The 19,982-nt window shown below is 31.5% G+C and overlaps 1 protein-coding gene across 1 annotated transcript; it reads right to left on the bottom strand.

Moving 5' to 3' along the window:
- Positions 1-4,940: 4,940 nt before the first annotated feature.
- On the bottom strand, positions 4,941-17,408 carry HELRODRAFT_162842 (hypothetical protein; the record flags this gene model as incomplete). Its single annotated transcript, XM_009024931.1, has 18 exons — positions 4,941-4,970; positions 5,129-5,225; positions 5,491-5,699; positions 6,107-6,223; positions 6,993-7,064; positions 7,243-7,323; positions 7,775-7,918; positions 11,247-11,341; positions 11,566-11,644; positions 12,565-12,710; positions 12,917-13,024; positions 13,190-13,277; positions 13,585-13,672; positions 13,805-13,902; positions 14,121-14,201; positions 15,855-15,932; positions 16,349-16,435; positions 17,220-17,408. 18 exons carry the CDS (start codon positions 17,406-17,408, stop codon positions 4,941-4,943), a joined length of 1,887 nt encoding a protein of 628 aa, XP_009023179.1.
- Between the last annotated feature and the right edge of the window lie 2,574 nt (positions 17,409-19,982).

Raw genomic sequence — 19,982 nt, 5'->3', positions numbered from 1 at the left:
AACATGTAACTTTACTCTACTTCTTGCTCTTGACTTTTTCTCTGCTTTTGATACTGTTGGTCATACTATTCTCATGAGGCTGCTAAATCATTCTTTTAATATTACTGATTCTTGTCTATCTTGGTTTTCTTCTTATGTCTGAAATCATTTTTTGTTGTTGTTCTCTAACTAATTGACTGATAGATTTATCGTTGGTTTTCGTAGAAATCGTTTACTGCTTTTCAAAAATCCGCAAACTGCTAGGTCATTATTTAATGATTCTAAAAGATGATTGATTAAAAAAACTTGAATCGTTTCAAAAAATATGCAACATGTAATTATTAGAGTAATAAATTTTCTTATTTTTTTAAAAACAGACATCGACGAATTCATGAAGAGGCATCCAGATGTCTCCATTGTCAGGCGACACGTAGATCACGTTTGGCTGCCCATTCACATTCTGACCTCTTTCTGTTAAGAATCTCATGCCAGACTGTAGTAAATAAAACAATTTTATCTATTTTTATTACATAACAATTGTGTGTGTGTGTTTGTATGTGTGTAAACTGAAACCAATATATCACAATTGTAACATAAACATATAGTATTAGATGTCATCAGTTGATCAGTTGGAAATAATACTAAATTGTGTTGCAAGTGAACACAGACTTTTTTTAATTGGCGACTTTAACATTGATGTGTCTACATACTCCATAACCGGTCTACGATTTTTAAATTTGCTTTCAATGTTTGCCATCTATCCAATAATCAATGTTATAACGAAATCCACGTCCAACACCTTGATAGATCTGATTTTCACAAATAGTAAAAGTACTTTTTCTAATGCATTTCATAAATTTATGTTTTTGTTTCAAAAGATTTTCTACATATGCTGAACTTATGAAACAAAAAAATTCAAAAAAGAATCCCCATAGATCACAAAATATACAAAAAAATTTGTTCATAAAAAAATGCAGAATTTAAAAAATATAAATCGAATCCGTCGGATCATAACAAAGCCATGTATTCTTCTGCTAAAAATACATTAAAAAATGCTACCAAATCAACAAAACAAAATTACTAGCATAACGTTTTTGCTAATAATAAATCAAACTCCAAAGAAAAATGGACAACAATTTCTAAACTTTTAAATAATAATAAAAAGAGAAAAAATTATTACCTTCTTGTTGAAAATAATAGTAAAATTACTGATCAAGAAGAGATAGCAAATATTTTTATTTAATTATTTAACAATCAATTAAAAATAGATATTGGCTTTAAAAATTTTCTTAACAAATCGAATTATTCCTCAATGTTTCTCCAAGAAACAAATTCTAAAGGAATAACTGGTATAGTTAATTCTTTCAATAACTCACCCAGTCTTGACCATCATGGAATTTCTAATAGAATCTTGAAAAGCTTAATTCATTCCATTAGCGCCATACTGTTCTACCTTTTTAATTTATTCATCGCTTCAGGGACCTTCCCCGATTGTTTTAAAATCGCAAGAGTAATACCTATTCACAAAAACGGTTCAACTCACGACAAAAAAATTTTCGACCGATCAGTATACTTAGCTGTTTCTCTAAAATATTAGAAAAAATAGTTAACACCTGTCTTGAATCTTTTTTATCCAAAAATAATATTTTGATACCAGAGCAGTTTGGCTTTCGTAAAAAATGTTCCACGGAGCATGCTTTGCTGTTGATGGTAAATGATCTTGTTTTTAACATAAATGATGGGCGCATTGCTTCAGTAGTCTTTCTAGACTTTGCTAAGGCCTTTGATTTCGTCTCACATAAGATATTGATTAAGAAACTTGAACACTACGGCCTTAGAGGTATTGCATTGGATTGGTTTGCTAGTTACTTGAAGAATCGTCTTCAGTACGTTGATATAGCTGAATCTAAATCAGTGACTCGAACTGTACTAAGTGGGATGCCACAAGGAAGTATCCTTGGCCCCAAATTATTTCTGCTATTTATTAATGACATAACTCATGTCACTGATGCATCAAAATTTGTTATTTTTGCTGATGACACCACGCTCTACACCACAGCAAACTCGGTGCACGAACTAGAAAGCAAGACCCACCATTGTTTCCAACAAATAGCATATTGGTCCGAACTCGATAAAATAAGCAATAATTTAAAAAAAAACAAACTAATTTGAATAACGAATTTGAGCTAGCTATAAATGATTTGAACTTGGAAAAAGTTTTGACTTTCAAATTACTTGGTGTGATTATCGACTCTAAGCTAAAGTTTAAACAACGTGTGGACTATAATTTGACCAAGCTTCATAAAATAATTGGACTAATTAATTTAATTAAACATCTATTACCATATAAGATTTTACTACTTTTATATAACGCCTTTATTTATCCTCACATTTTTCACGGAAATTTAATTTGGGGAAATACTTTCAAAACTTACTTACAAAATATCTTTACAGCCCAACAAAAATTTTTAAAGTTTATTAATTATAAAAGCAATACTAATAATAATGACATTTTTAATAAATTAAAGATATTAACTGTTTATGAAGTCAATTATTTAAAATCTTGTTGTTTATTTTTAAAACTGTTGCATAACATGGACCGCACTGAAGATGTCCACCTGAGATCCTCTCTAAGATGGGCCGACAAGAGGGTAGATACAAGATCGTCGATCGACACAAAGCTTCATCAAGTGAGATATCAGAACAAAGTGCAAGAGAGAAATATATGTTACTACGGATGCACAAATTGGAATCAGCTTCCTCTTTATGTTCGAGAGTGTTCAACTTTTGGGGATTTTAAGTTCAAGCTTAAAACTTAATTAAATTGTTTGTCGTGATTAGTATTCATATAATTGTGTTACGATTTTTGTTTGTTTTACTATAATTTCGTTGAACCTACGAGAAATTTTCTTTTTCTGTTACGATGTTTTGTTTGATCGCTGCGGGGTACCCATTAGAACAGAAGATAAGCTTTTTTAGGGTATCCTATTCATGTTTTTTTTTCTTCAAGAATAAACTTGTTACAATCATAATTTCACAAGTAGTTGTTAGATGAAGGTAACAATTCCATCATCAGTTGAGGCATTATATAAAGTTAGAGATAAATAGTTATAGTTGAATAACACCACATTTAAACTACTACAAAGTGTTAAAGATCGGGTTTTGTGGAGGTCGATAGTCGCCAATGTCCTGAAAGGATAAGGCCCAAGAAAAATAAAGAAAGAAGAATAGATAAACAAAAGTTACAACATTTATTCACACACAAACACACACACTCACATACACATACAAACACACACACTGAAACACACAGGTGATACTGCTACCGAGCTCGTCTCCATCTGCGGATTGGAAAATGTTCAGTGATTCAAGGGACCTGGGATCAGAAGGTAGGAACGAAATGAAATAGTTCCCGCAGGCAAAACGCCTCAAATCGAAATGTTGAGACGCTGTAGCAAGGAAGAAAACAGTATCACAAACGTTTCACCCTGTGGCACCAGGTCCAAAACCGGAGATGTTTAGAAACCTTGTTCTAGCAACCATGGCTCTGTTAGATTTTGTTAAATTTCTTGTCACGTAGATCGTTTAATTAATTGATATAATATTGAAAGACATTAAAAGAAGAGAAATAAACTAAGCAACGTTCTCGACTTGTTTATTATCCACCGGATCAACAGAAAAGGAAAAAGTGAAGTTACATACAAAGCAAAGAACATTTGGTCCAAAGAAAAATAAATGTATATTATAAATCATAATGTTTTAATATAAAACATAAAACTTAACACCTTCTCATTTTATTTAAAACATTAGATGACCTTAACCTAAATGTTCTGAAGACCCATCGCACACATCAGATTCTTTAGTCTTGGTCCTACCATTGGTTTTGTCAGGGCATCAGCATCTTGAAGTTCTGCCGCAACTCGTTCAACTGAAACTTCTTCTTCTGCAACTTTTTCTCTGACAAAGAAATGTCTAATGTGGATGTGCTTTGTTCTTCTGTAAAGTTCTGGATTGTGTGCTAAACGAATAGCTGCTTCATTGTCGACAAAAATTTCTGGCTTATTCTTTAGATCTACAATGTCGTTCAACAATCGTTTGAGCCATATCACTTCACGAGCTGCTTCACTTGCGGCAACGATTTCTGCTTCAGTAGTTGAAATCGCAACTGAGGGTTGACGTTGGCTAAACCAACTGATCACGCTTCCTCCAAACATACAGATTACACCTGATGTCGACCTTCCACTAGATTTATCTCCTCCATGATCTGCATCACTGTAGGCTATAAGTGTATTGTTTTGACCAGACTTGTAAACAATACCGACATCAGCTGTGCATTGCAAATATCTGAAAATTTGCTAGACTTGTGCTACATTGGACTTGCTGGGTTTCTCCAAACTTCTGGATGCTACTCCAACTGCATATGCAATATCTGATCTTGTTCCCGTCATCAAGTACATCAATGCACTAACTGCTGTTCAATCAGTTTTGAACGCCGCTGCTAGACTGGTTGCTGGCGTATCAAGGTTTGATCCTATCTACCAATTCATTAGAGATGAACTGCACTGGCTTCGCATGCCGGAGAAAGTAACATTTAAACTAGCTCTACTTCTAAAAGATTGTTTGACTGGAGATGCACCAATCTACCTGAGGGAACAGATTCATTCAGTATCAGAGATTCAATATAGGAGTCGACTACGATCATCAAGCCGCGGTGGCCTACACATTCCTAAGCTCATATCTTCTCCTTTTGGAAAAAGAAGATTTTCAGTAGCATCTGCCCAGATTTGGAATGCATTGCCTGCTGATCTAAAGAATTTCAACATCACGAGTCAAAGTGACTTCAAAGAACGGCTAAGGACTCATTTTTTCAACATTCAACAGCGAAGAAAATAGAGAGCGCTTCTGAAGTCAACTCACTAGAGGCGCTATACAAATTCTGCAATGCAATACAATATTAACATCTAAATACGCAATCCTGGAAAATCATAGCACTGGAAAGTTGTCATCTGATCTTATTGTAAGTTATTTGTTGCAATTATTTGTATATACATAACGAATATCCATTTGTTTTTTGTTATTAAAATTTGTGTTCATTTAATATTTTAAAAAAGTGATGATTCATTGACGAGATTTATATAATCCAACTCACCCCATCCCTCCTTAGCCAGTGCTCGGTGATGTACACCTGATTGTCCGATATCGCCACTCCATCGCATACGCACAGTACATTTAGAAGGTCTAAATATCTGTAATTCTAAAATAATTGTATTTTTAAAAAAAACAAAAGAAGGTTTAACGATGACAAACTATAACGTAAGAGGTTTGATAAATTTTAAAATGTTGATGAAACTGGGCATATATCTTCTTTAAAAACAAATATTTAAAAATGTCTATTGCTGTTCAACTAAAATAAAGTTGTATTTCTCTTTTTTTATTGTAACGTTGGGAATATTTGCAGTCTCATCCAAAATATTTCAATGTCTTATTACATGGCAATTTTGCATAACAAACCTGACGCAAATGAACAAAGGACATGTCTTAACGTAACAAAAAAATATTCGCATATGTTTCGAAAATTTTGAAACAAAAAAACTTGCCTTATTAATTTTCAGCAAACTAACAAACATTTCAATTTGTTCATGAGAGATCCGATCGACAATTTTCCTATTGTCTCTGATGAGTTCAACTATCATTTGTGCCACATTCAATCCGATGTCACCCTGCGTGGCAATGGTGGTTGCGAAGAAACAACAACAGCAAAAGTAAGAAAATGCCGATGTTTGCAGTAAAGAAGGAACAGTTAAAAAGTTATGATGCTGTGCAAAAGAAATAATAAATAAAAAATAAATTGATAAAAAAATAAATAAAAAATAGTTGACAAAATAGAAGTGGTTGAAAAATATTTAATAATTTAATCAATCAACGTACACAAAATATGGAAACAATTAAAAATTAAATACAAATAAAATATTTTTAAATTTAACAACTTTCCATGTAAAATGAACATATATTGTGTATCAATACAAGCTCTACACTAAAGACCTCTGTGCACAAGGCACATGAGCTTTTAGAAATCTTCGGGTAAATATATTTAGAATAAAAAAAATGTATTTCAACATTCACTAACAATTTTGACAGTAATTTGAGTCTGAAAGAAATCGATGTATTTAGCAAAGTATAGCGAGTTTTTTCTGCTGTCTCCAATCATGTAAACGTACAAAACGTCGTAAGCTGCTTTGAAAACCTTGTAATGATTTAAAGCATTCAACGTATTTTAATATTTTATCAATGATGTCATTTCACTATTTATTTTTTACTTTCAATCTGTCAGTCCAAAAAGGCATAGCAGAAAGCAGAAATGAATGTCTAAAACATATTTTTTTAAAATATCCACAATAAGGTGTTAGATGTAATTGTTTATTTAAAAAAATGATGTATAAATAATTTTTGTTCATAAAATAAAAGAAAATAGAAAAGTTTCTAATTTGGTCCAAAGAGAGAAGTTTAAAATTTGTAACAAGTGTTTAAAAAAATTATTTTAGAGTATGCTGACGAGGAAGCTGATAAAAAAACGTGCCGATAGCATTTCAGCTTTCGAAACTAAAGTTTACTGAACTCTTTGCTTTAAGAACAAATTTATATTCTCAAGTATATAATAAAATTCAACAACTACAAACGATATAATGATTTAAAAACTATTTTGAAATAAAAGCAAGAGATGCAACCAAAAGAGAAAATAACCATGGAAGCATTAAAAGCTGAGAATTTGGAAAAAAGCGAAATTGAATGCTGGTTAGACATAACTAAGTGTGATAAAGATTTAAATGAAAAACTTAGCAGTTAACTTAGCAGTTGCATGAAACTGGAAATAACATTTAAGACTCTGAAAATGTGTTTAAGAAGCGAAATGAAAAAGAAACGTATTTAAAAGGAAACTTTACAGGATATCAATGACAACATAACTGAACATTGATAAAATTATACACCATATTTCAAATTGTCAAAGTTCCTACTTTGGTCAAATGACTCTGATCGATGGCTCCTAGGAGAGGACTTTTTAAAATTTTAACCAAGAGATCTATAATCTGAAATATGTTACATTACTTGGTTTAATTTGTTGAACAAACGCAACAAACAATCACCTTTTAAATATTAAGACCAAAAATTACCATAGAAACGCGTGACACATATTTAAAACTTTTAAACAAAAAACGTACAAAACACAAATTTTAAATTCAACAAAATCAAACAAACAAAACATACTCTGAGATTTCTCATGAGTTTTTGATGTTTTTTTGAAGCAACATTATTTATCAACATGAAAGATTTCAGTTCTTGTAATGCCTGAAAATGATCCGCGAAGTTTGATAATTTTTTTGCAAAAATTCCAAAAAATTCTGACTGGATTAAAATTTTAGTTTCAATCAATTTTTTGATCTTAGGTGCACTGTTAACAACAACATTAAATATCACCAATGAAATTAACTGAAAATTTATAAAAGTCACAAATTTGTCTTACGAAACTTAATTTCTTACGATATTGTAGTTAATTCCAAAAAAATCCTCAACAACAAAACTATTTAATGACTAAAATATGTGCAAACAGAAATTTCAACATACCGTTGTTATTTTATATGTCTTTTTTGCATTCAGTATTTTTTCTTCTTCTCTCTGACCAAAGTATCATCAAAAAGAATTTTTAAGATGAGAAATTATAAATAACAACATTAATATCAGTAGCAAATCAAATTCTCTAACATCATCAATGAAAAAATATAAAATGGAAGTAACAAACATCCTTGATGAGGTTGAGGAGGAATGGAGCCATCCCACTGACAAAGTTGAACGATCTCACGTGTTGGTCTTCCACCTTCTGCAGCGTGTAAGCATCGTGGTACATCTTCTCCCCACTTGCTGATATCTGAAAGGTGAAGTCGCGCTAAATGTTTGCGTTTTAGAGGTATGATCAATAAAGTCAAATGTCGGTTTATTGTGCTCAATAACTATATAATATAATATATTTATTGGGTGGCTGTGATGCAACACAAACAAGTGTTTCGCAGAAATTCTTATCTGCTACTAAGCAAAAGGGAGTTTGTAGGCGACGCTATGTTTGCAGTTGTCGCCTAATAAAAAAAAAAATAAAAAATTTCCAACATCTTAAATATCAATCAATCTTCGTTTAGCGTCCAGAGACCCAGTTCCCCCGAGGAAGGATGTTTTTTTGCCATCAATTTTTTTGCGCCAAATTAGGCGATCAGTTGTATCCATTTCATTTAAATTTTAAGCTTTCATGTTTTGCTCGATTGTTTGCGACCAGGACTTCTTTGAACGGCCTTTGGGACGTATGCCAGGTACTTCAACATCTGCTAGAGAAGTTACGGCACTGTTTCCACTTCGTTTGACAAAAACCAAACAACCGCAGACGGTGTTGCCGGCATTCGTTCTTTATATCATCTAAACAAGCACGACGCAGGATTTCGGTAGATTTGATACGGATAAGAAAGTTTCAAAACCAAGTTAAATAGTTTATTTGACATCTTACAAGCTGATGCTCTCGAGAAAATAAAAATCAATCAATCGATCTTCGTTTAGCGTCCAGAGACCATGTTCCCCCGAGCTAGGACGTTGTTTTCTTTGCCATCAACTTTTTGCGCCAAATTAGACGATCAGTTGTATCCATTACGTTTAAATTTAAAGCTTTCATGTCTTGCTCAATTGTTTGCGACCAGGACTTCTTGGGACGGCCTTTGAGACGTGTGCCAGGTACTTCAACATCTGCAAGAGAAGATATGGCACTGTTTCCACTTCGTTTGACATGACCAATTTTGATTTAGATTTAATGTGGTCCTTCAGACTAACGCGTAGCATCCATCGGAGCATTTTCTGTCGGTTCGTTGAAGTTGTTGTTCCAGTTTGGTTGTCATTGGCCATGTTTCTGTACAATATAACAACACCGGACGTATCACAGATTTATAAAGTCTTGATCGTAGTGGTAGTGGGATGTCACACCGCATCAATATAGAGACAAGGAGACCATTTATTCCAGGCTGCATGTATGCGTGCTCGAACGGCAGCTTCAGCTGTTCCAGTACAATCCAGAACATCCCCTAGATACTGAAACGATGTGACTTTCTCTACCTTAATGGCTTCAAAAACATTGCTATTTCGAATTTGTTGTTGTGGACTGATGCAAGCAGGACAAACAAAATTGGACACTTTAGATAAAGTACCAATTATTTTTGAACAACATTTGTGACACCACTGGTTACATGCTGACACTTGATTGAATTGTTCCTTACACCAGCTTTACAAACTGAACAGAACCATCGTCCAGTAGCTGTGGATTGGATGGGTTCACCAGTGTTCATTGCTTTGGTTTTGCTGATGTCGACTTTGAATCCATGATCGACGAGTATGGTGTTCCAATCTTCAAGCATTTGTGCTGCATTCTGCTCAGACGTTGCTGTTAAAACGATATCATCAGCATATATTATATTCTAAATATCACCAGTGCGTATCGTTTTGCGATTTTTTCATCACAGTTATAAATAATAGTGGACTGTCAAATGCATCTGTGTTTCCAACCGTTGCGCTTACGAGTCTTAGTATTCGTAATCATTTCCATCACAAGTCGAACAAGATATCCTGGAATGAATGTCGACGTGCCCTTTGTATAGCGGGACTGTCATGCCATAGTTCCATTCAGTCGGCATTGAGAAATTTCTCCAGATTTCACGGCAAGGTTGTAGTAACGTTTGGATACCTGCAGTACCAGATGCTTTGATAATGTCATTTAATTAAATTTGTTAAGTGTAAATATTTTGAGAGCATTCCAGTTACTCACAAATGCTCTCTATAGGTACTGGAATTTCCAGTATCAATCTTTTTTGGGACAATTCCAGCAAAGCAAGGGGAAAATATTGTTTAATTTTTGTCAGTGACCCTGCAATGCTTTTCATCCGCTATCAACGATCTCATATATTTTATTAATTGTAATTATGTGTATAATATATAAAAAATTTATATTGAATATTTTTTATAAGTTATAACCATCTAATCTAACAGATGGCATCTACGTTTGTAAACGAATTAGTAAAGGCAAAGTAAACACAAACATGCAAACAAATTATAATTTAACAACTACAATATAATTATAAGATTTAGAAAAATTTAAACCAGATCAGACAAGACAACGGCTTCGTTTTGACTTTAAATTGCATTTTAGTTGTTGTTTGAATCAAACTGTTGGACTGAGTCAAGAAATCACGATCAAGTTTTTGTTTTTAAAGTTTTTGTTTTGTTTGTTTTCTTTTACGTATTTTTGCGTCTTTACATTCAGCCGAATAACTTTAGTCTAGACAAGCATCGGCTGCCATTTTGACGAGCGAATATTATAGGACGAGGAGACCATAAAACATGGATGCGCTCATCGGTCACATTTTTTTAAAATCATACGCTAAACGTTTAGATCACATAACTAGAATAAATATAACAGCTTTCGCTCACTTATTATCGGTCGAACAAGAAGCTTACTTCCGGAAGGGATTAGAAGGATGATTTTTTTTATCGTTCGAGTCAAAAGCTACGATCGTATATTTACTAATTTCGGAATATTGCTTTTATTTAAAATGTTAAAATTTTAATTCTTTTAATTGTTATTCAATGTGGCAATTAATTACTTTTATTTGGATTAAACATCATGGATATATATAATATATATCCAAATCCATGGTATACATTTAAAAAAATAAAATCGACATTACCGAAAATAATTAAAAGTTGAAAAAATTGAGATTCTTTGCATATCCCTGCTTTAACCCATAAGAAAGTGTTGTATATTGTCAAATAGGCCTCTCCCTTTGGTTTAGATTGTTCAGATGGCTTAAGAATGTCGCTGGGTCACTCTGGTATGTTTTGTTAAGCTTTCATTTATAGCTCGACACGAACTGCAAAACGTTGAACAGTGGTCTTACCTTACGCATGCATGCATAATTGCATATTTCAAATAAATTGCATGGTAAAATATAACCTTTAAGTCATGCAGTTTTCATGTCAAAATTATAAATCTATTTCGTCTTAATAATTATCATCGTCGCTATTTGAACACGGACAAACACAAACATGAAGACACAAAGTAAATGTTACGTGAACGTTTGGTAGGTTTGTGATGAAAATTAACATTATCCAACTTTTTAAATAACATTGTTTAAACAAACAGATAGCAACGACCTTAAAAGACAGCCTAATGTTACACACGATTTAACCTTCCTCAGACTGGCACCATCCCAGCGAAGATTCTTCATCGAATTCTTGCTTTCATCTGATTTCTCTCTATGCTGCCTTCTGATGTATTCCTCGTCTTCATTTTTTCATTGTTATTCAATAAATAATAGTTTGTAAACGGTTTTTTGTCATTTCATTATAATTGATTGAATTTTGCTTTTAATCAGACCAAGACCCGGCAGCTCATATAATTTAATAGAATTTGTAGCCTCATCAAACGAATAAATATAAAACACTTTAGTGACAAAAAAAATTCATCTGAAAATTTAAAAGCCTCTCTCATTCAAAGTGTGAGTAAACCTCTGAGAGCATGCAACCAATAGCCAGTGATGACGTGTTCAATCCTCGAATAACTTTCAAAAGAAATTTCATCTGATTCCTAGGTGGAGACGAAACATTTTCTACAATGTAATTTCATACATCTTAGTAAGTTACATTAAAAATTTTGTCTAATGTGTAAAAAATGTTTTGTTATTCTAGAAAAAAATATTATTCGATCAATTAATATATTAATTAATTAACCAATTTATCAATCAGCCAGTCAGTCATTCTGTAACGTCTATCTATCAGGTCTATCAATCAATCATTCAATCAATCAGTTAGCCATTAATCAAACAACCAATTAAAAAAATTCATATGTAGATATGAAAACAAGAAAGAAGTTATAAACAAGAGCAAATTGAGCAAAAGAGCTCGCTATTTGTTATTCCGAAATTTTTCATATACTTCATTATTATCTTGAAAAAATAAACATTAAATGGTTTTACATTGACTAAAATCACTTCCAATTTTAATTGAAAAGTCCGTTGAAGTACGTAAAATTTTTTACTGAATAAACTGTTGATAAATGTATTAAAATCTAAATTTTCATGTTTAAATACTATTTCGATTGAAATTTTTACGAAACTTTTAAAAGTGATTTTTTTTACAAATTTCACAAACTTTTTTTAATGAATATAAACTAAGAAAAATCATTTATGAGAAACGATTAACAATTTTGCAGAGAGAAGTTTTACTTAATTTACTTGGCTATTGTATGCTGGAAACATATATTTTATTTTTAGACAAATGACAGATAAAAAAATTCGACAGTTTTTTACTGAATCACTGACTGTAAATTATATCTTTTTGATCCATAAAATTGTGAAAAAATTGGTGAAAACTAAAGCCAAAAATAGAAACAACTTTGAATACCGGATGCAACGTAACAATAACAAGAACCGCAACAACAACAAACAACAACAATAAACAATGGCAACATCAACAACAACATCAACAAACAAAAACAACAACAATTACTTTGATGACAGGATGCAACCTAAAAACAGTTCTCGGATCTTTCCAATCATCAATGAGAGAAACCTTCCTGGCCGATGTGATGCATAGGTACTGCCTAGTTGTCATGTGACGCAGGCGAATCTGCTGCTCCCACCGGATAACGTCACCTTCAACATTAATTCAACTTCAATTTTTATGTTCAAAAATAAGTTTGCATTTAAAAAATTAAAAAATTTTAAAATTTGCTTTACGTATAACTGTTTTTCTAAACATTTTTCATATAAAATTTACAGTTGAAACTCGTGCAACTTCTACAAATATATCGGTGAGATAAATATGTAGGAATGTTGAAAGTTGCTTCTCAAATGTATACCGTTGAGAACACTGGTCTCCCCTTCAATCTGCCAGTACGTGTTGCCAGACGTCGACGGGTAGAGGGACTTCGGGACGAGCTGGTCCACCTCACGAATACGCAAGTGCACTGTAAACGAAATAAACGGTTTCTAAAAATTTAATCGCATACATTTTCTATTTAATTCTTACAATTTAAAACTCGATACACCATCAGCGTTATTTTAGTTATGGCAAAAAATATTATAAACTTTCATTAATATAAAAATAAGAGTCTGAGAGATGATCAACAAACCATCTTCCGTGACTTCATCGTCGTAGAGACCTTCTGCCACCAAATATGCTTCCAACTCTTTGTGGAACAGTCTTATTACACTGCCTCCCTTTAAAAATGCGTTTATGTAAATTTGATAAATTATTGCACTTATATAAATTGTTTGTAGCTTGTACAGAAAAAAGAAATAATCGTGAGGCAAGTATTATATTACAATGTATCAAATTATTTTATTGTGAGCAAGTCATCAAATTTTTGCTCTGTGTGTAGGCGCGTGCGTGTGGTAATTTTAAATGTTTATCCAGCTAACGCTATTCTAAACTGACAATTTATTTGTACTTGCGATCAGTTTGAGCTGACACAAATATTATGTTTAATATCAAGGATTACAGAAATAATAGGGATGTATTGAGAACCGTAACAAAATCTTTTATATCTTTGCTAGGTCTGCTACTTTTGACTACCGTGAAACCCGCTGGTTGAATGCCAAGATTCAATTCGGATCTAAGATAAAGATCAAGTTTAAAAAATAAATAGTATAAATATAATTAAAGATGTATAATATGTATAATAATTATGTAAAATCAGAAATAAATAAAATAGAGTAGCATTCGATGTTAAATAGTAAAAGACTACCCTGTGTTGAAATGGTCGATTTTCCAAGCTGTGCTGGCATGAAAGAATTGGCCAAGGGATTTGAAACTTTCAAGAATGATTTGGTCAAGCACTTGCACCTATTCATTGTTTAAATTAAAAATAAACATGTTTCAACTTGAACAAACTTTACAAATTATTAACAGCACAAACTTGACTCCTAAATATTAAATTTTATTGGGCGACACATTTTACGAAAAACTTAGTTTTTTAGTTTAAATAAAACTAAAAACTAAATAAAAAGAACGCTAACATTTTGAAGGTAGTGGGAAAATTAATAAGAATTGAAAAAACTTACAAACTCCCCTTCAGATTTGACTTTGTAGCGTGGTAAGAGTCGGAACTGAGCATGTTTAGCATTGAAGTTTTGAAGATAAATCTGTGTTTGAGAATAAATTAAATACTAAATCAAATAATAAAACAAAGATGGAAATATTTTATTTAACCGTATTCAAATGTTTGTTTTAATATTACACTCTAATTTATCCATATTTTATACATTAATTCTGTGGTCATATTGAAATGAGTTGGCACGCTTAATGTATACCATTGTTATGCACGATAGGAGAGTTATGTTTTTGTTTTTATTGTTCATGCTAGAACATTATTTATTAATATTATTTAATCATAATATTTACATATTTCATAAAGATTCAATAAAAACACCTTTTGAATGAAAATAAATGTTAAACTAGGTGCATCAGAAACTGATCAAAATTAGCATGAGGCCGTTTTACAACTCTTTTCGAAAGTTACTTTTTAAATACTTTTTAATTATTATTACTTTATTCATCTAAGTTAATATAATATAATTTACTTTCTTTCATAGAAAAATATTTTTTTTCTAAATTGGAAACACACCCGCAACTAATTTATTACCACAAACAACGTTTAAAACTAACAGCTGGAGACGAGGCAGACATACGTCAATTTAATGAAAAAATTAGACGTCAAAAAGGAATGAGATAATATGTGATGACAAATTAAAATAACAAAATTCGTAGCCCCATATCGCATGTCTTGACCAAATCATAGATAATTTCAATAAAAAAATTAAAAAATTAAATTAAATTAAAAAATTATATCTCAAACGAACAATCGGGATAAATAGTAAAAGTAAAGCCATCTTGATTCCTATAAATTTACAGCAGTAACGTATAATAAGAATAAATGACAATTTCTCGATAACCAGGCTAAAACCATGTAATTTTGGAAAACAATTTTTCAGAGATGATAAAAGTTGAACGCAAATTTGATAATGACGGCACAAAGCACAACATCAGCAAATTTGAATGAGCAAAGTAAAGTTGGAAACATGCCGTTAATGTTGTTTGACTTCATTTTATTCATTCAATAAAATTAAATAAACCCAAAATGTGAATAAAAGTACAAGCGCAACTAAAAGCCCGGTACCACGATAAAAACGCTATCAACACCCTTGAGAACAACCTTATGATGATTCAGCTTATTTAGCTTACAAGCATTTCAAGTAATCGGACCATTATTTAATCATTAACAACTGCTGCCACTTGAAAAACTAAAAAACAAAACTGTTATGAAGCGTTTAATCACTGTTATCATTTGTTTAAGATATACTCAATAGCACTCAAACGTTAATTAAATTTCATGAATCTTTCCTCGCATATTTTTAACTAACGTTAAAAGAAGCAAACCGATGTGCGCTATAAAATTTCACAGTCTCGAAAACGATTCAGACATTAAAAAATGAAACATGAAAAATTTTGTTTGTTTATTACAAAATGGAATCTTTTTGGTTATAATAATAATATTTTTAATGTTAATAATAATTACATTTATGGCCACTTTTGAAAACGCCAGTAGCCTCAAAAACGCCCAAACTTCCTTAGACGACACGGACGCTAATATGCATAGAGCGAAAATCTTATACGAAGGTTCATTGATGAAAAACTGACAGACAAATGAAACAACTGCGCTCGATAAAAAGTATATTTCTACATTTTTAAAAGGTGAACAAACAAAAAGCTTACAAAACAAAATTGAAAAAACTAACCAGCATATTGTTCTTGTCTCTTCTACTTGTTTGAGTTGTGCTCACATGGATGTACTTGTTTGAGAAGACGTGCTTCAACTGGTGGGTGGTGGGTTTTAATAGATTTCAACATGGATTTTGTATGTGTATGCTGTATAATGATCGAAACACGTTAGGAAATTTACTAATGAATATTTAAAAAATTGCTGCAACCGCTGTTACAACATTTGTTCATTTTGTTGGTTTTGATAATAAAAACAGTAGATGACATAAATAAACAGATATGTTTTTGTGTTTGTTTAAAACTTGCTTAATTAATAAAAAGAACTATTAGCTTCATTAGTGCATTCACCTGAATGTGAGTCATTGAGAAATGTATTAATAATGTACAGTTTCAAAAAATGTCTTTTTATATAAAACTCGTTATTCCAACGTTGTTCAATTGAAAAATTTCAAAGTTGAAGAACAAAAAAGAACGCAGACAAATTGTAGTGAACATCAAAGGAAGGACTGACTTGGATGATCTCTCCGTACCTCACCCTCTTGCCATGCTGTCTTCTTTGCTCTGAAATGTTATCTTCATTTTCGGCATCTGCTGCCAACTGAGAGTTTCAACGTGAATAAATAGGTTTTTGTAAGACTGCATGAATACGGATTTGTAAAACATATAAAAAAAATATGAGCAGTTAAAATAATATTATAAATTAAGTTACAAAAAATGAATTTTGAAAAAGTTTAAAAATTAAGTAAAAATAAATTTTGTATTTTGAAAAATTGTTAAAATAAAACAAATTAAACATTTTAGAAGTTTTTTTACTGATTTTAATAAAATAAAACAATTTTAAAATTTAATCGATCAAATAATATTTACTTTGTAAGAAAATGTTAGAAAATGTAGAGTAGTTACAATAACAATTTTTTTTTTTTTTTGAAAATTTTAACGGCACTGCAGCTCCCAAGATGGTGCTATAATGTGCCAGTAATTTTAATCTTTTTTCTTTAATTTTTATTTTATTTAATTTTTTTTTTCATAATTATGTAGTTATTATTATTACATCTTCAAAATCAATCACAGTCGAAAAGGAAGAATCAGATCAAAATATATCAACACATCAATCCAGAAAAATAAATGATAATCTTTGACTTAAGTATATTTTAAGAGGTAAGGTTGTAATAGTTTATTCCAGTCTTTTTAAGTTAACGGGTAACAGATTCAATAACCACACCATAGACCAGAAGCACTAGAAGTTGACGTCAGCACGAAGAGAGAAAACCCACCTACCGTTCGCCAGTCCCACAAACCAATGACTCTCACTTCAGTGCATTCACTCTACTTCAATAACGTTTTGACTATTTAATTTCCTGGTATGTCGCTTGATTTTTCACCATGGAGGCCATCCACAGACGGCATTCGACACAAAATTGAAGATTATAAAGATTAAGGATAGAGTGGTCTGAATCTCTCTTAGCGGCACACGAGCCTCCATCATGGCATTTAGCCACTGTAGATTCTCGATGCCCTTTGAGAGAAATGCAAAACTGCACAAATCCTCTCGAAGATATTAGAGTTTCCATTATGGTATTCAGCCAGAGCAGATTCTCAAAACATCCTGAGCGAACCGTACAGATGTAAAAAAAACCCATCAATGGCGTTTGAGCCTCCACTATGGTATCTAGCCTCAATCAAGAAAAATGATTAAATCCCCTATATTATCCGAGTCTCCACCGAAATGGCTATCCACAGCAGATTCTCGACATACTTTCGGGGAAATTTATATCTTCTCTTTGTCATATCTGAGCCATCAATACGAGGCATGTCCACAGTAAAAAACCTGACACGCCACACAGGATGATTAATATTTTCCTATTTATTTTGGTGAAATGCACAAAGAGAAAGCCACAGATCAGTAAGATCAGCAAACCAGCCCGAGTTCAACCCCCCCAAGAGAGCGCCATTCCCAGCAACTCTAGCCACAACACAATCATCGAATCCAAATTCCCGTCAGTTGTAGAATACAAGTAATTTATATAATTAAGCTTCTTAGTGTTAAAAGTTAATTGGCTCAATTCTTATTCTAGACCAATGAATCGACACAGCCCAATCAAGAAAGCCCCTCGACTGCGTGATTTCAAGAGCTGTTTCAGTGAAATTTATATCATATCATAGTAATTAATCTTTTTTAGGTATTCTATCATTGAAATGATATTTTTTTTTATTTTCAAAATGTCAATTAGATTATCAGGCAAGGATAACAAAGTTCTTATTTATTTTGTTTTATTGCAAATAAATATATGTTTAATGTTTAATTTATTATTACAGAATTGACAAATTGGAATTTCTTTTTTATTTAAGTGATAGTTGTGAGTGAGATTAGTATGGCCTATCATGATTCTATAAATTTTGTTTACAATTGTTAAAAAATCTATTGTTAAATGTATTAATATTTGTTTTTGCAATGTTTGGTTGTATTTGCTGGAGATGTGTTTTTGTTTTATCCCATTCTGTTTGCCATAATGATATTATATATTTTACAATGTTTGGTTTTAAATCAGAATGTGGAATCGCAATATCTGTTATGGGGATATGGTGAGCTTTTATTGCTAACATGTCAACCTTTTCATTGCCAATTGTCCCTATATGACTGGGGATCCATACTATTTGGATATTACATTTATTTTGTATTAACTCATGTATTTTAGTTTTTATATTTTTTATAAGTTCAATATATATTTCAACTTGTTTAAGGGCTAGTACAGTTGACAACGAATCTGTCATTATGATATATCTTTTATTATTTTCATTTGTTAGTTGATATAAAGCTAGATTTATTGCTTGAAGTTTTGCTGTATAAATTGATGTATTATTCGGTAAACGTTGTTGGATATATATAGGTTTAGGTATTGGCAATACTAATGCCTTTTGCCATTCATTAGGAACGTCAGCTTGTGTCCAAATAAGATTGGATGCTTTTTCCAATGCTTGTAGAGTAGTAAAGGGTAGTTTTTTTAAGAGTATTATATGTTATTTGGTCTGGACCAGGAGCAGAATTTTTGCTGGAGGTTATGGCATGATCTATTTCTGACAATGTTATTAGGTCATTATATGGCTCATTATTTGTTGAATTAAAGTCTATTATGATATTTTCTTTCATTTTCATATAATTTATAGATTCTGTTTGATGATTTATTAGAAAAGAGTTTTCTTTAAATTGATTTCCTAGTAGTTCTGTAATTTCTTTTAAGGTTTCATATGTTTTATTTTTTTATTGTAGTCTGCTAATGCGACTGATATTATTTTTATTAGTTATCTTATTAACCATAGTCCATATTTGCTTCATTGGTATATTTATATTAATGCTATTTATATATTTATTCCATAAATTTGATTTTTCTTGTCTAAAAGTTTTTCTAGCTTGTAGTTTTTTTTATATTCTAAAAGATTAGATAGATTTGGTAATTTTCTGTATCTATTGAGTGCATTTAATTTGAGAAGTCTACTTTTTTTGCATGTTTCATTAAACCATGGAATTATTTTTTTCAATTTTGTTACTGTTAGTTTTTTTAATTGGAGTCGTTTCTTCTAACATTGAGTTAATTGTGTTTGAAATAAAAGTTATGGGGTGAGTTTCTTTTTGATTAGTAATAGTTTTTGGATTTATTTTATCTTGACATAAAGTTTCAAATGTTTTCCAATCAGTTCGATTAGTGTTATATTTTATTTTTGTTACATTGTTTTGGTTTGAGATAATGTATGTTAGAACTATTGGAGAGTGATCGCTGTTGTGTAAGTCATCATCTTTATGCCATGTTACATGTCTGTAAATATTGGGGAGGCTAAAGACAGATCTATTATGGACCATGTATTTGTTTGTATGTGATAATAGGTAGGCATGTGTGGTTTAATTAAACATATATTTGAGTGTACAATAAAATGTTCTAATTCCTTGCCTAATGTGTTAGTTTTGTTGTCACCCCAAAGTATGTTTCTTGCATTGAAATCACCTAATATTATCATTGGCACTGGGAGAGATTTAATAATGTTTTCAAGTTTATCACCTATTTTTGTATTAGGAGGATTATAATAGTTACAAATGGTTAAAGGAATGTCTAAGGTAATTCTAACAGCTATTGAATAAATTGAGTTTATAT

The sequence above is a fragment of the Helobdella robusta genome (genome assembly GCF_000326865.2).
Source record: "Helobdella robusta unplaced genomic scaffold HELROscaffold_4, whole genome shotgun sequence".
Lineage (NCBI taxonomy): Eukaryota > Metazoa > Annelida > Clitellata > Rhynchobdellida > Glossiphoniidae > Helobdella > Helobdella robusta.
This window is presented reverse-complemented; position numbering and strand designations above follow the sequence as displayed.